The 17,411-nt window shown below is 33.8% G+C and overlaps 1 protein-coding gene across 1 annotated transcript in view; it reads left to right on the top strand.

Moving 5' to 3' along the window:
* Nucleotides 1-13,030, top strand: part of LOC150079846 (uncharacterized protein KIAA0930 homolog) — a 104,625-nt gene extending 91,595 nt beyond the window's left edge. The window contains exons 11-12 of the mRNA XM_090383251.1: nucleotides 5,351-5,500; nucleotides 12,944-13,030. Coding sequence (XP_090239377.1) covers nucleotides 5,351-5,500; nucleotides 12,944-12,984 — 191 coding nt within the window. The 3' untranslated portion in view covers nucleotides 12,985-13,030. The remainder of the gene's footprint in view (nucleotides 1-5,350; nucleotides 5,501-12,943) is intronic.
* Nucleotides 13,031-17,411: the final 4,381 nt, after the last annotated feature.

The following is a 17,411-nucleotide window of genomic DNA, read 5'->3' as shown; positions in this document are numbered from 1 at the left end:
AATGAAATGGGACTGTTTTGGTGTGGTCTACCAGAAAATACGCAAGCTCCTCATACAGCGTAGTTGACACCAGTTTGGAAAAAGAGCAATGAGAAGTTTTCAGCTCTTTTGTGCCAATGCAGATGGAACTCATCGGCTCCTGTCTGTTGTCGTCGGCAAGGCTAAAACTCCAATGGCAAAGACTATGTGCATATTGTCTGTTGTCTACTACAACTCGCAAAATGCTTGGTTCACACAAAAAATTACAAAGAATTGGTTCCATAACTACTTCATATCCGAAGTCCAAAAGGTACCAGAAAGAAGTGTTGAAATTTTCAGATTACCAGTTAAAAGCATGCCTAATCCTTGATGATGCTCCCTCACATCCAGATATTGAAAATATGTCTAGTAAGGATGGTAAAATAAAGTACTTGGCTTTGCTGCCAAACACAACTGCTTTAATACAGCCCATGTACCAAGGCATCATTATGGCCTGCAAGAGGCGGAAGTGACTGAAATAATGCAATAAAATATCCAAGATTGGCTTCTTTCAGTCTTTGAACTGAAAGAAGGAAATCCTGGATTTCAGCTTCTGACAGAGGAAGAAATTTCTGCAGATGTTATTAAGGATTTTGCTATGGAAGAAGAATGAGATAATGAACTACAAGAATCTACAATTAAGAAGAAACTTCTTAGCTCCGCAAGTGATGTCATTGATGCAGTAATCAATTATGTGGACTCTTCTTCAACAAATCAAAAATTGCAGTGGTATTATGAACACCTAAGAACTGTGAGGGAGTTCCTAATTAAAGAACTGCAGCAGAGGTCTGTTTAGACAAAACTTGACTGTTTCTTCAAACCTGCATTAATATGTACAAAAACAAGTACAACTTCTGAGTCTTCTATTGATGGATAAATGTATTATCTTTTTATAGTTTTTAAGTAAAGGCTCTACGGTGATATTTTTTTTATTTATTTTCATCACCACTACCTGTATCATTAAATTTTCCATTTATTTGTGTTCTAAGTTATTTTGTCTTTTAGGGCTATCTTTTGCTTCACTGATCTGGATGACCTCTCCCCCAATTAATCTGGATTAGCAAGGGTTTACTATATATATACAGTAAGTCCCCGACATACGTAAGAGATAAGTTCCAGGACTTCTTATGTAATTCGAATTTTACGTAACTCGGAAACAACTAATAAAATATTGCTACTATATCCCTGATATGCCAAAATTATAGAAACTACATAATATCCTCAGAAGAATGAAAAAAAAATACAGGTGACCCCCGCTTAACACTGATAATTCGTTCCGGAAAAACAGAGCACTAAGTGAATCCGCGCTAAGCGAGCTCTGCATTCCCATAGGGTAACATATGTATTTGTAAGTTGCAGTCGGTGCCGTAGGATATTTCCTAATCAATAATAAACGGTAGTGAAAAGATGCACAAATGTCGGTCAAAATATTTAATATTCAAATATTTGTATATATAAAATATTCTGCATTACATACGTATATAATTATGTGGTAACTATTTACATATCAAAATTAAACTTAAAATTCCAATTAAAATCATGAATTTAATTGATCTAAATTGATTTTGTTTGATTTAATTTGATTGATGAATTTAATCATGAAAAATGTGTCGATTTTGGGTTGAACTTTGGCCCTCTTCTAAATAAACTAAATGGGGTATTGATTTTAAATCCCCTGCAGCGTTACCACCCAACAATAAAGTCGCCCGATCCTTCGCCGCTTTGAAACCTGGCATGTTTTTTGCTTCTTTCAATATGAAACTTCTTTTAGGCATTCCTGCTTCATCTATGTTATAAACTTGTTGAGAAGTATAACACGTAATATCCCTCTTCAATAATTTTAACAAGTTCTTTTTTGAAAGTTTCGGCTCCTTGATCTGCATTTGCGGCTTCTCCCTAGATTTTAAATCTATTCAACCAGCCCTTACCAGTTTTAAATGGTTCCACAATTTTTTTTTTTTTTTTTAGGTGAGTTTTCTTCAGATCATCATATTGGCTAATCTCTCTCTTTTTTTTTTTTTTTTTTTTTATATATATAATATTTAACAACTGAATTCTGCATTGAACTTTATCTTCAATAAAATTAGTTCAAGTCTTTTCCATTTCAATCCTAATAGCCAGCCTAGCCCTAGTTGCTTGCAGTGGAACAGCTATCTTTCCCACTGCTAAAATTAATTCTTTATTTTTTTATAATTGTTCTTACAGTTAAACTTGCAAGTCCTAAATTATGGCACACGTCCATTTGTCATTAACAGCAATCGATTCGCTTAAAAACGTGTGTGTGTGTGTGTGTATATATATATATTTTTTTTTTTTTTTTTTTTTAAATGAAAGAAATTTCACACATGGAAATAAAACATATACTTTGTAGTAATAAATTAAAACAAACATATAATAAATAAATCATTTTATTTCTTTTATATTTATAGAAATTGCTAAGTTTCTGAGGCTGATGAATGAAGACTGGCTTGATTCCTCAGCTTGGGGAAAGTATAAATTAACATTTGCTTAACTTGTTGTCCTATGTCAACAAAGGGCATGTTCAGTTTTTCTGCTTGTGTAATGGCTGTGGTCCACGTTCGGGTCCTCTTTGAAAATGACTCCTATGGCTTATTTAGATATTGTAACAGCATGAGATGTAGACTTTACAGTAAAGCATTTTGTCAAGGGTATTTGAAAATCATTCTTTTTCCTGTATGGCCCTTTGTGTATATAAGCCCTCTTTTAGATCCTCAGTGTGGGACTTCAGCAACTGATAATATAATTTTAATCAACTTCTGTAAATCATTCTTTCCGTGTCACCTTGACAGTATCTGTTAACCTGTTTCTGTTTCATGGTTATGCTGCTTATTTCATTCCATGATTTCTATATGTTATTCAATGGCTTATTGTTATAATTCCCCCAAAGGGCACAAATTAATGGCATATGTCCATTATCTTTTTCTGAGATGAGTTTTTCATGACACATCACTTGTAATGATGTTTGAATATTGAAATAATGTGCCAGTTTGTCATCCAAATTAATGATGTGATGTGTTTGAAAGCAAAAGAAACTGTACGGATGTTATCAGCAAAGTCTTTGTGAATTCAATATGATGACTAGGATCATTATAAATAATCAGTAAACACTTCTTGTTTAGGTTATTTTGGACATTATATTGTGATGAAAGGAGATAAGATGATATACATAATACACTTGATAAAACCTGATTGTTGCTCTTACTATGTTTTTTCTAAGCCTATAATCCAGAATGATAAACTAACATCAGTTTATGCATGTACAGTAAAACCCCGCTATTCGCGGTGTCTGTATTCACGGTTTCGTGTATTTGCAGTCGCTGATTTAACATAAAATGAAACCTAAAAAAATGTGAATTTTAAAGCGCCGTGAACATTTTCCGCCAAAAAAAAAACATGGGCATGGCTAAAATTATCTTTCCCAGTCAAAACAGCGCCCAGTGGGTGGGGGGAGAGGGGTGACAAAATCACGAGCGTGGATGTTTCTCGCTAATCCTTGTTCAGTATGTGTTATGCGCTTGTCATGGAAGGTTTCGTCGTTTGCTTTTAATTTATATGCTTATAAATTGAATAAATTTATCAATTTATAAATTGATATGCTTACAAAAGTGATAAATCTACCATTTTGCAGTGTAAAACAGACTTTTTCGAGTGTGTTAATGGAAGAAAGTCTTTATTGTGCACAAGTTCTTTCTAACCCGTACAAAAATATGGCTACGAATAACAAGGGAAATGTGAAAATATCAAAGAAGGTGATGACATTAGCGAATAAAATCAGAGTTATTAGATAAAATTTCTAATGGTGAAAGTGTCTCCTCAGTGGCAAAATATTATAAAATCAATTAGTCAATGGTATGATCAATCAAGAAATCAGAAGAAAAAATCTGCCTTAGTGTCCGTGAAAACGTGCTAATTGCTTCAAAAATTTGCTCTGTAACTCGTGATGTTAAATTGGAAAAAGCTTTAAATCTGTGGATAGAAGACCGAACTCAAAATAAAATTCCGTTAAGTTCACTCATCATTCGTGAAAAGGCAAAACTCCTTTATCAACACTTTAGCGAAACTGGTGATAGCACTGGCAGGATAAGTTTTTTAGCTAGCAAAGACGCTGGTTTGAAAGGTTTGTTTGAAATTTCTAATAAATATTACATTTAATATTAAATTGTTTCTTATTTTCATTTCGATGCCATATGCTTGCATTTCACTATGTAGTGTCTATGTACATAGTCATATTATGAAGGTACATACATAGACAAAATTTTAGACTAGTTTTTCTTATATATTTCATACTTCGGAACGGAACCCCTTTATTACCCTGGGAGCCATAACTCAGTATTCTTGTTTTCGATATTCGCGGCATTTCTCAGGAACGTAACCCCCACGAATAGCGGGGGTTTACTGTAATCATCTTTTGTACAGCATCCAAGGACAAACAAAAACCTACCTTTTGATTCTTTGAAGCTTGATGCTGACTTTTCCACCTTGGATATGTAGATATGATGATGGCATCTTCTTCCAGGACAGTCAGGTTTCATCTGAATTGAACACCTGTTTTTCCACAATTCCTTCCCTTATGTTGTCATTTATTCATCTGGGAAACCTCTTCCTTCATATGTAAGCTATACAGGTTAGCACACCTCTTAAAACATTGAAACATTTCTTGGCCTAATTGAGTCTTTTAATTTTGCCACAATGATTTGCTTTTATCCCACATCACAGTCACATTCAGCAGTTTGTTCTTAAATCCATAAAGTGATATATTCTCCACAATCTTTCTTTTCACACACTAATAATGATGCAATTCATTTTCTCTAATTTTTCGGTTATAAAAAAATCTTGATTTGTTATAATTTTGACATTGAGTATACAGTTCAAAGTTTTAATAAAGATATTAAAGCAGAATTTAGAGATGTCTTTTTTTAAACGTATGCTGTGTTTCATTTGAAAGAAATGTTTATTTTCAACATCTGTTAGTTGATAATGGTACCCCTCTTATGGATGGTATTAATTAGAAATTTTAATAATTCAAGAAAGAATTAATGCATTTAAATAGAAAATAACTCCCAGTCGCACACCCCTAGAATTCCCCTAGTTTTCATACACTTTCACTTTTGTGGCTGTAGCACTGACAGACAGACACACAGATTTTTATATTATTATAGATTCTAAATGATCCCATATGTCTTGGTTAGTAAATGACCTGAATCTCTTGCTTCATACTCAGAGATCAGTCCTAATTAAATTATAATTTAATAATTAAAGTATAACTGTTTGATGTTTGAAGATCCAACCTGTAATTAATTTATAATTCTAGAATTAGATGATACAACATACAATCGGCTCTGGATGATGAGGGGTTTTAGTCAGGCATTCCATTTTTGGAAAGAGTCTCGCCGTGCCAGTTCACCTGCACTTCATGCCTATCTCACTTACGTTACTTTACCATGGCATCATATTATTGCAGGTAAGGTATAGTTATTTGTATTATTGCTAAATGAACAGAAATGAAATTTGTCACTCATATATGTTTCATTTCTGTTCCACATATAAATTATAAGGCATATTATATATAAGGTAAAATATTTTCACAATAAATTTAAATTTATACTTTTTTCTGATTGGCCTTATGTTTTTGTCATTTCCCATTGATTAGGTAGGATATAGTCATGTGGAAACCATTTCTACAAGTAACTTACAAATTTTGTGGACAGATTGAAAAGTAATGCATCTTAGTTCATAATGTCAGTAGTAGGTGGCATAGGAAGTGTAGCTAATAGTTTATGGTAGTACCTGCACACAGGGCTGTACTTATGAACAGGCACATGAGGCACTAGCCTTGGACCTCACTATGTAGGGGCTCTTGTACGGCCTCTGTAATCTCAAATTTTTAAAGCGTGTTTTTTTTTTTTTTTTTTTTTATATTAGCTCTGATCCGAACTAAGGCCCACTTGTACCTACAATGTAAAAAGAGACAGGTGAAATTTATGTGGATGTTCTTTTATAAAAGAACAGATTAATTTCCAGGTTAAAGGAAAATTACACTCTCCTAATTCTCTAATAGGGTGCTTAAAGTAGAACACAGTTTGGCCATGGTGTATTGTCTGTGTCGGAGAATATGCCTTAATATTTTCCACTGGCTATGGCACAAGAGAGCAGTTGACCAGCACGGATTCTTGGCACAGTATGTGAGAGAGGCAGTTGTAAATGTGTTAACAGACACCACTAAACTGTGGAATGTTAATCCCTTTAGTTCTTAATTCGTGCTTTCTACAGCATCAGCTTTATTGCCTGAAAGTCAGAGGTGCAAACGATGCATACCCAGGTCCTTAGAACAAATTTCCTGTTCCATAGAATGAATAAAATTCGTTCTATGGAAACTATTTTAATTGGACCATCCATGGATTTCAGAATCTATATAAGCCTAGATCCGAAAATTAAAATTTAGTTTAATTTAGCAGTTGATGTGTAAAGTTAAAGTGTGATATGTAAAAGTGCACACATTGAAGTAAATATAGGTACATATCTATATCTGTAAAAGTAGTGTTGTAGTTTAATAAATTTTGATTCTGTTGTAACAGCAAATTTAAATATCTTATGTAATGCTTCATTATCTGTTGTGGCTGTGGCATACGTTTCCTTTATTGAAAGCTTTTTGGTTTCTCGCTCTTAAAATATGAATTGATTCAAGTGTACTTATTTAATTTTTTATATTGAATCAATATCATCTGTTATATTACTCTTAAGCTATATTACTATAATCTCTTTTGAATTGAAAATTTAAAATTGTTAATAAACAACGAATTAAATGAAACAGTAATTAAAACAATGATATATTAATACAGTCGGTCCTCGTATAACACGTGTTTACATTACACGAATTCGATCATACACGATTTATAAATAAGGGAACGATATCTTATATAACACGAACCGAATTCGCTTATGCACGATTCGCCTTTGCATTTACAAGAAATGGCAGTCGAACGTGGAATCACCCCAACCGAACGCAACAAGATAGGAATGAAGAAGATTCTGAAAATGTATTTATGTTTTTTATATCAGTGAAGGGGAAACACATTCCACCATAATAACGTAAAAACCAACACAATTCCAGCTATCGGTATAATCGCAAATGCAATTAGATCAAGTTTTCTACCAGTTTATAACAGATTCCACTAGCAGAAACAAAACTGGAAATTGTTTTTATTGTTTTATGGTAGTAACCCCCAGAAATGTGCTTTAGTAAAATGTGAGGTGTTAATAGTGTATCTCGGCTTTACGGTGTTGTTTATTCAGTTGCTATACGCGCGCAGCTTTGTTTATGTGTATTAAGCATGCTTCCTCGTTTTGTAATTGCGCTTTATTCCCTAAAAATGAGTAAAATACTTAAAAGGTGTGAAAAGGAAGCGTCCTGGTGAAGACACTGCAGATTCAGAGAGAGAGAAAAAAAAGCAATATTGATAAACAGAGGCGGACTGGGTCAAAAATTCTTACCCGAGAAAATTTAGTGGCCTCATACTACGGTTTATGGCCAAAATCACACCGGCCTCCGGGATTTCCCGGGTAAGGCTTATGGCCAGTCCGCCTCTGTCGATAAAGAAAAAAATATGAAAAATGTGAAACGCTTTGAGCGAAATGAAAGACCATGTGATATTGCACGTGCTACAGACCTAAATGAGGCAACGCCGAGAATTACAAAGAATGCGGAGAAAATAAAAACAACTTTCATAGCAGGAACAACTCAAAGTGTAATTAAAATCCATTGGATTAAGACAAGAATTGGAAGAGATGGAACGGTTGTCACCTGTTTGGATAGAAAATCAAACAAAAAACAAGTTTGCTTACGATAGAAGCAAAAACATTAGCAATATTTTATTACGTAATAGTCGTAATAAAATACTTACGTATTTTATTATGACTATTTTATTTAATATAATAAATTTTTTACGAATAAAATACGTATTTTATTCGTAAAAAATACTTTTTTAATATTAAAAAATACTAAAAATACTTTATTATAATATACTATATTTTTTATTACGTATTTTAATCGTTATAAAATACTTACGTATTTTATAACGATTAAAATTACCCGATTATTTATTGTGTTTGGTAATGTTTTGGTTCCAAATGTGTGTTCAATCTTGGGTGGTCGGCACCTAACCTCACTTTTCCCATAGGGCCTGTTGTTTATATTGCACGATTTTGCATTGCACGAGGGTTTCTAGGAACACAACTATCGTGCTATACGAGGACAGACTGTATTTAAAAACACATTAATCATAATAACAGCAAATTTTTATATGAAATGAAAAAAAGCAATTTGCTTTGTTTTTAATTGTTCCTTTACCAGCTTTGAAATTAACTGTATTGAATATGCTGCTAGATGTAATATTAATTAATTATAACTTTCCCAAAAATGGTTTGCCATTTAATAACTTTATTTCTTTTTTTAATATAATAGAACACCCATTATAAAAATATAATGAAAAATAAACAACTCTTTTATTTTAATGTTAATTGGTTCACCCTCCCCTCAACCACCCAATATGAGAAGATTCGAATCAAGAGCAGCAAAATGAACAACAAAAAAAACAAAGCAATGCTTTTTTTTTTTTAACTGCCTTCTGGATCTGCAAACAACAATGGACAAAATAAACCTCAAAATTTCAAAAATAATGGCAGAATAAGTGGATCAAATTTCTGAAGGAAATACTGGTGGACAAAAAGATAGAGTATGCTGGAATACAGATCTATTAGCTAAACATGACCAACTTGAAGAAAATTAGAACAAGCACAGAGGCAAGAAGTGTAAAATAAACTACTGATATTACTTTGTGTGAAGGTACGATGCCTCAAATTTACCCCAAAGATATTGCAGAATGATCAGTAAATATACATGCAAGTCTAAGTAGTAATTTTGTAGAATACTGATTAATAAATAAACCTCAAAATTTTGATACAGTTGAAAATTTGAAAGTAAAATATATACAGTGTGACCGATTACACTATAGAAATATTCAAGAATCTAATTTTTAATGAGAGAAAACTAATGGAACCAAAGAAAAGCAAGGATGTTTAATTTTTTCTGACTAGTAAGTCAGTGTATTGTTTCATTTGCAAATTATTTTTGACCTCATTAATAAATTTATAACTGGATTCAATGACTGGAAAAATGTCTGTAGAGGTTTGACTGAACACAAGCACTCAAAGGATCATATCCAATGTATGTGGATATATAAGAAAATGTGTCAAACGTATTGATACAGAGTTAATAAAATGAATCGAGTCCCAAGAAAGTTATTGGTGCAATGTTTTAAAAAGAGTTACTGCTACAATTCAATTATTAGGTAACCTTGGCGAAGCGCCGACCGGGCTAGCCGAGTGGGTAAAGTACCTGCCCAGCAACCCAAAGGTCGCGGGTTCGATTCCCGCCTCGGGCTTGGATCAAAGTACTCCAAAAACCTTGGGAGGTGCAATATGGCCACAGAAGCCGATGCGCCAACAACTACCAAATCAAAAAAAAAAAACCTTGGCAAAGCATTTAGAAGTAGCAATGACAATATATATTCTGAACGTAAAGGAAATTTTTTAAGTTGTTTGGAATATCTTAGTCAATTTGACATATTTTTTAAAAAATCATATAGAAATGTATCATATAGAAACAAATTGCGGACCTGGTAAAGCAAATTACCTTTCATACAAAGCCTATGATGAGTTTACAAATTTAATGGCAAATAAGACAAAAGAAACTTTAATATCTAAAGTAAAACAAGCTACATACTTTTCAATGGTTATTGACTCTACGCCCTACTTAAGTAACATTGATCAGTTAGTGCTAATAATCAGATGTTTCAAAAGATGGTAAAATTAAAGAAAGATTCTTAGGTTTTCTTCCCATGGAATATCACAATGCAGAATATCTTGAAAAAATCATTTTGGACTCAAAATGCAGAGGGCAAAGTTATGATAATGCTGCCCATGTGGCTAGCAAATATTTGGGTTTACAAGCTATAATAACACAACACAGCCCCACAGCATTTTATATACCGTGTACTAATCATTCACTAAATTTAGTTGGCAACTATGCAGCAGAACCTTGTTCTGGTGCATTACAATATTTTTCCAATTTGTTTAAAATTTGTATAACTTTTTTCTGTTTCAACGAGATGATACAATACACCAATGAGCCAAAATATTATGACCACCTACCAAATATGATGCTGGTCCTCCACTTGCAGCCAAAACAGCTCGTACCTGGGGAGGCATGGATGCTATAAGATTTCTAAATGTGTCTTGTGGTATCTGGTACCAACATGTAACCAGCAGATCCTTTAACTCCTGTAAGGTCCATGGTTGAGACGCTGCAGATTGGAGTTGCTGTTCCAACACAAACCACAGATGCTTGATGTGATTGATGTCTGAGGAATTTGCAGGCCAGGGCAATATCTGGAAGTCTTCCTCGTGTTCCACGAACCAGACTCGAACAATCCGGGCGGTGTGGCATGGCACATTATCCTTCTGAAAGATGGCTCCGCCAGAGGGGAAGACCGTTGCCATGGAAGGGTGTACCTGGTCAGCAATGATATTTAGGTAGGTGGTAGACATCAGAGTGCCTGGCACATGGATGACTGGACCCATCATATCCCATCCCAGCAGAACATTGCCCAAAGCATGACACCGCTGCCACTAGCTTGTTTTCGTCCCACAACGCATCCAGGCGCCATCACTTCCCCAGGTAAACGATGTATACGTACCCAGCCGTCCACATGGTGCAACAGGAAACGAGATTCAGCAGACCAGATGACCTTCCAATCACTCAAGGTCCAGTTTCAATGCTCGCATGCCTATTGCAGGCACTGTCGCTGGTGAACCATGGTTAACATGGGCACTCGGTGCAGCCTGTGGCTACACAGCCCCATTTTCAGCAGGGTTCGATGTACTGTGTTGTGACACATTACTCCCGTCACCAGCATTCCAATTACTAGCGAGTAGTGCCACAGTCGCCCTTCTGTTGCCACATACCATCTGGGAGAGCCTTCACTCACCTCGAACATCGATGAGCCGTGGTCATCCAACACTTCGCTGGCAGTTCGTGGGTTCCCCCTCCTCGGACTACTTTCAGTAGGTACTAACCATGGCTGACCGTGAGCACCCCACCAGCCATGCTGTTTCGGGTATGCTCTGATCCAGTCATCTGGCCATTACAATTTGGCCTTTGTTAAATTCGCTTAAGTCTGTTGCCTTTCCCTTCTGAAGAACAAGAATAACAGTGATTAATGGAGCTCAGTATCAGGTGCTTTTAATACCATGTCCCGCCCCACACATGCACCATAGTTCACCTGCATTTGTTTTGATTTTCATAACGACTTGCTAGTCATAATGTTTTGTCTCATCAGTAGGTACTAACCATGGCTGACCGTGAGCACCCCACCAGCCATGCTGTTTCGGGTATGCTCTGATCCAGTCATCTGGCCATTACAATTTGGCCTTTGTTAAATTCGCTTAAGTCTGTTGCCTTTCCCTTCTGAAGAACAAGAATAACAGTGATTAATGGAGCTCAGTATCAGGTGCTTTTAATACCATGTCCCGCCCCACACATGCACCATAGTTCACCTGCATTTGTTTTGATTTTCATAACGACTTGCTAGTCATAATGTTTTGTCTCATCGGTGTAGATTAAAAAAAATTGTTTACTGGTAAATTCATTTACATTAAAATGAATCAGTGATATGCGATCTTCAGCCAGAGCTTATCAATGGCTTTTTGATGCTGTATCAGCATTGAAAAGAGAGTATAAAAAAAATTAAACCTCTTATCAATATTTCAACATCTGAACACGAAAAGCCATTTAGTCATAAAGTTCAGGGGCTGTGTTGCATAATTGTGCTTCGGGCCTCGAAACTCTGAAAATGCAGAATGCAGAATGATAATGCAGAATGAAATCAAATGAGGGATAAGTCTGCTGAATAAAGAGGCCACTTAAAGAGATTGTCACAACTATTCTAGCATCATGGGAATTGCTGATTTAGACAGTCTCACTTGCAGCAGGTAATGGCGAAGCATGCCATATCACTGAAAAATTAGTTCTTCTTTCCAAATCACCATCATTGATTTGTGGTGACAAAATTCGTTTAACATATCCAGATAAGCAACACCAGTAACTGTCTTTTCATCAAAAAAGAAAAGTATAAAGTTTTGTTTTACAGAAGACATTAATGTTAGGGCTCTCACACACTGCAAATCCTCATTAAGCTTTTTACTGCTCCACATTCTTAATATTTTTTTGTGTGTGGACTTTCTTACTAGTACAGAAGGTACACTCTTCACTGAAAATGACACATTTCAATGTATATTATTTTCAGGCAATGCCAACATGTCATCACAAAGTACTTTTTTTGTTTGTATTTTAGCTATCTGATTACTTCCAACACCTGTAATTTATGAGGTTTTAGTTGCAGATGCTGATATAACACTTCTCCAAATCAATGATTTGGAGTAGAAAGCACTACATTGGCAAGCATAGTTCATGGAAGCTAGTTCACACATGGTATATGGATTCTTTCAGATTTTGGGAAGTACATGCCTCACTTGTTACACTGTTTCATCACAGTAAGCTGGCATCCAGTTTGCACAGTTTGAGTTCTGTATAATTGCAATAAAATTAACAGTTACTAATATTACTCACAAAATACATAATAAATTCCAATTAAAAAATGTTTACTACTAAAAGTCCTGCTTATAACAGGGATATGACTTTCTTGTGTAAGCATTCATTTTTTTTTTTTTTTTTTTTCAAAAATGAATCTTGATTGTTAAAATTGTTCTTATTAATCAGTTTCTCAAATTGAATCAAATTCCCTACAGTGTCACTGTTTAATTTAATTTATTTATTTTATTTTTACAGATTTATTAGATACAAGGCAAGAACCAGTATTGACATTTTAGCAGTGATTAGAACAGAAAATCTGCATTTCTCTGTGACAAACCTTCCTTCCACTTCCAAAGCAGTTCAATATATATTGAAGAAACAGTTTTCTGTCAAGAGCCATACCAGTTACCATCAGTCCCCTTAGAGATTGCCAAGACATTCTGGTGTACATTACAGATATGGCTTTTTTGATGACTCTGCCTAATAATCTTTTGCAGGTGCTTTATTGGTTTAAATTGGAATAAGTGACTCTTGCAGAGAAAAATTTCAGATGGATGTATATATATATATTGTTTTTTAGAAGGGAAAAAACTCATGCAGCTATTGAGCAAACTCAGTGCCTGAAATTATCAGTGGTTACTTTAATATGAAATTACAGTTATATTCAGTGCAGTTAGACTTCTTTTAAAATACTCGAATATTTCGTTGGGTTTTATGTATATATTGAAAATGATTTTTTTCCCAACCTGAGAATATTTATAATTATTTAATTTTTCTATATATTAAATCAAATGACTTCACGTTCCCTTTCTTAGTTTTGCATAACAACTATAGTTCACAATTAGTAATGTGATTAACATAATTTTAGATCATGTGTCTGTTATTACTGAAATTTTATATACTACTGTTACTGTCACTTTAAGAAATATACCACTTTGCTTGAGAGCTTTTTATAATGAAATTTTAGAGTAGGCAGTAAGAGTAGAAGGGTTGATATTGTATTCTTCACATCCCAGATGATGTTGCTCAACATTTAACTACGTGTGAATCTTCTTCCTCATTTCACTTACCGCACTGATCAAAAATTTAGTTAAAATGTTAACTATTGTCATAGTTATTGTTTGTTATTTGAAATGGCATTTGTTACAGTTAATTTACTTGGGATGCTCTAAAGTATTAACCACATACAATTTTGTGATGCCCCATCCACTCTTACTTTTCCCTAACTGCCTATCATCATTATAATTTATGAAAATTATGAGGCTTAATTTTTTTTTTTACTTTTATTTTGTGTTCCTATTTATAGATTGAATGTTCAAGCTTACTTTAAGTTTTCTTAGTTAAAAAAAAAAAAACTGCGACTTTCAGGTTTAAAAAAAAAATTTGCTGTGTTTTGCAGACATTTTCTCATGTGACTGGATGCTATTACAAGATCTGTCTACAATAATAATAATTTAGATTAAAACTAACCTAGTTTTATTTGTCTAGACTTGGGGGCTTTCCCACACTTCAAAACAAATTCTCAAGTTTACAGGTTGCATGGCTGTTGTCACCACCTTTTCATTAGCAGTCAGTGTATTGTTGAAGCCCACAGTCTCATCTGCAGTTGCCAGTTACCCTACACCAGTATCTACCTCATTTTCTTTATCACTTTTATCTGCAGCTGGATTTGTCATTTTATGCCTGTTTGGAAAGGTCTTGGTTTGAACCTGTCATTGCTGCTGGAAGTTCAAGGACTTTACAACCAGGACTTTAAAAGGAAGTTTTTTCTGGGATTTTCTTTTGCTTTTCATTCCATAAATATACAAACCAGCCTTATGTTTTTAAGTCACACAGTTTTTAGGTACAATACACTAACACTCCAATACATCCTTTTCACTTGCAATTATATTGTGAAATCTGATACACCAGAAACACTCCAATTGCTTTTTGATGAGATATCTTTCCGTACTGTCCAGTGTACTGTATTAATTATATAATTATAATTAACTCTGCCACTATGTTGTAATTCTTTACATTTGTTAGAAGCTATTCCATCTTGGTTTACCCCAAAGTTTAATAAAAAGTTTCAGTTCAGAGTAATTGACAATCCCATTCAATTAAATAGTTATTTGCTGTAGTTGCTAACTAGTGTGAAATGGAAAGGGTAACTTTGTTGATAAAAATCACTGTGCATAACACGTTAGGAACATTGATTTATTTTTAAACCAGATTAATTAGATAGCAAAAACTTATTCTTTCAACAATCACCTTAGTAACCTAATCTAACCATATAATTAAGCCTTTGCTATCTAAATAGTTCAGTTTTAAAAATTGAAAACTAATTAATTTGGTTATTCACTATGAGACTGGAAGCAGATGTTGTAAATATAATAGTTTATTTTAAGACTAACAAATTGAAAAGCACATCACTTAACAGAACAAGGCTTAAGTTTTTGAGATTGCACAGTCACTTTTTCAAAGCAGTATTGAAGATACATGCTACCTACCTACCCTGTGTATAAAACACCTAACTAGGCATAGGTACAGTGATATTATATTAAATGTTTTGTATTCATTGTATTTCTGCATTTACTTTAGTGTTTGTATTGTTTTTAAACATTGCTTTAAAAAAGAGACTGTGCCTCTATACAATTTGTTAGAATAAATGAACCTGACAAGTAATGCATAGTTTAATTTTTATTAACTAATTATTTTTATTATTTCAACATTCTGCCTATTAGCTTGGGTTCAAAAGTTACACATATCTTACAGAATACAGCCATATAATATGGCTGTGTGTAGTGGGGGGTAGTTGAAACCTTAGTTTGAGTTTCCCAATGTCTGTAAAATAATTTTTTTTTTTGGCATATTCTTGGCAATCTTGGAAGCACATTTACTTAGATAAGTAACGTAAGAAACTATGTTGGCATTTGTATTGGTATTAAAAGTGATATTATATTAATTAAAGGAGCTTGAAACCAAAGGTAATGTGTAAAAAAAAATATGTTAAACTGACTGTACTGTAAGGTTTGCTACAAATGATGTACTCTGACAGTGTCGCTTTGTGAAATTTAAGAATTGAAGTAAGTATTAGCAACATTTTAAGTGCTATGGAGATCCTAATGATTAGATAGCATGCATTGGAAAGATCCTTTTAGGATAAAGGATGAATAGAGGGATATTCAGAAAGATCATTCAGCTGGAGGATGTAGTGGTAGAATATCCTCCTTCTAAAGATGCTGCTTACAAAAGATTTATTGATGTCTTTTCCCTTGCTTTGATCCTTCCTCATGTTGTGACTGTTGACAGTAAAATCTCTAACATTTATGGGTTAGTAGTGAGTTCTTTTATGTGGATGGCAAGCTGGTTTAGAGTTATTAATTTGAGTATGTTTTATTTCTCCATTTAGGTTCTCAAAGCTGACAAAACAGTCTATGACTCTGGCCAGTGTAAAAGTTCTGGCATTCCATTCATGTGGTAGTACACATGTGTGCACACACAAACTATAAACATAGTAGTGCAGATTGCTGAAACCCTAGCTTGAGCTTCCTGGTGTCTGCCTTGTTTTCTTAGTATTTTAAATGCCATTGATATAGAAGATGGATTTTAAAATTGCAAGGTCTTTTGGGGTCTCCATATACTTTATGGAACCGGATCTAACCTTTAGTATGTTGATGGCAAATGGAAGCGAATTATATTAGTCTGCCAGTCTGTAGGCTTCCTTAGATTGCTTTCAACTGGTTTATAGTTGATGTCATAAGTGACTGTGTAAAAGGCAATCATTGGCAGTAATGTATCAGAAATGAGTATAGTAATGGACATTGAATTCACATAAAAGTTCTCTAGATTTCCTCGAGTCAAATCTATTCCAGTTAACGGAATAACTAATGAATTGTTCAAAGGATTTGAATTTGAATCACATTTAGAAGTTGAATTTGTATCGCATGAACAAGAATCACATTTAGAGGAATTCATCAGAGAAACTGGTTAGTAGTAGTAATAGTACTAGTACCAGTTTATTAGCCATAAAATAGGTACAAAGATGAAAATATACAGCAGAAAACGTGACTTATTTTTTTGGGAGATAAAACAAACTATGATTTAAAAAGAAAGTGAATAATACTAAGAATATCATAATATTGTGTTAAGAAACAATATAAAAGAAAAGCATCTGAAGTAAGTTTCAGTAATAAGTAATCAGATTTTTTTTTTTTTTTGCAAATGTAATTTAAAGAAATTTCATATCTGGTAAAGAATAAAAATGTGAAAGGATGTGCATACTAAAATAGGGCAGATACAACACAGTCGCTGGAAACTAGTGGCATGTCATTTGATAACATGTGAAGACATTTTGGGAAACATGGTGAAATGTTGGTAGCTGCCTTTGATGGTTCTTAAACTAAAATTGTAAGCTTTTTATATTTTTAAATATAAAAGTATTAGTTGCATATGCACCACAGTATGATTTGATTTTCCAAATTGTGTATATCACTGATTTGATGAAATGAAACTTTTACCAGACATCATTCTTCTTTTTTTCTTCCATTTTGTTGCATTTGCTTTACAATTTCTAAAGAGAAATTGCAAAATACATATAAAAACATATTTGGTTCTTTTGTTTTTCTTTATTTTATATGCTTTTTTAAAGTTGACACGTTGTGAGTTTTGTATATGGACCAGAGCTCTTTAAAATAGTATGAGGCAAAATCAAGTGATTAGTTAGTATACTAACATTGGCTAG

This window comes from Mastigoproctus giganteus, chromosome 10, assembly GCF_048544385.1.
Source record: "Mastigoproctus giganteus isolate SK-2022 chromosome 10, ASM4854438v1, whole genome shotgun sequence".
In the NCBI taxonomy this organism is placed as follows: Eukaryota; Metazoa; Arthropoda; class Arachnida; order Uropygi; family Thelyphonidae; genus Mastigoproctus; species Mastigoproctus giganteus.
This window is presented reverse-complemented; position numbering and strand designations above follow the sequence as displayed.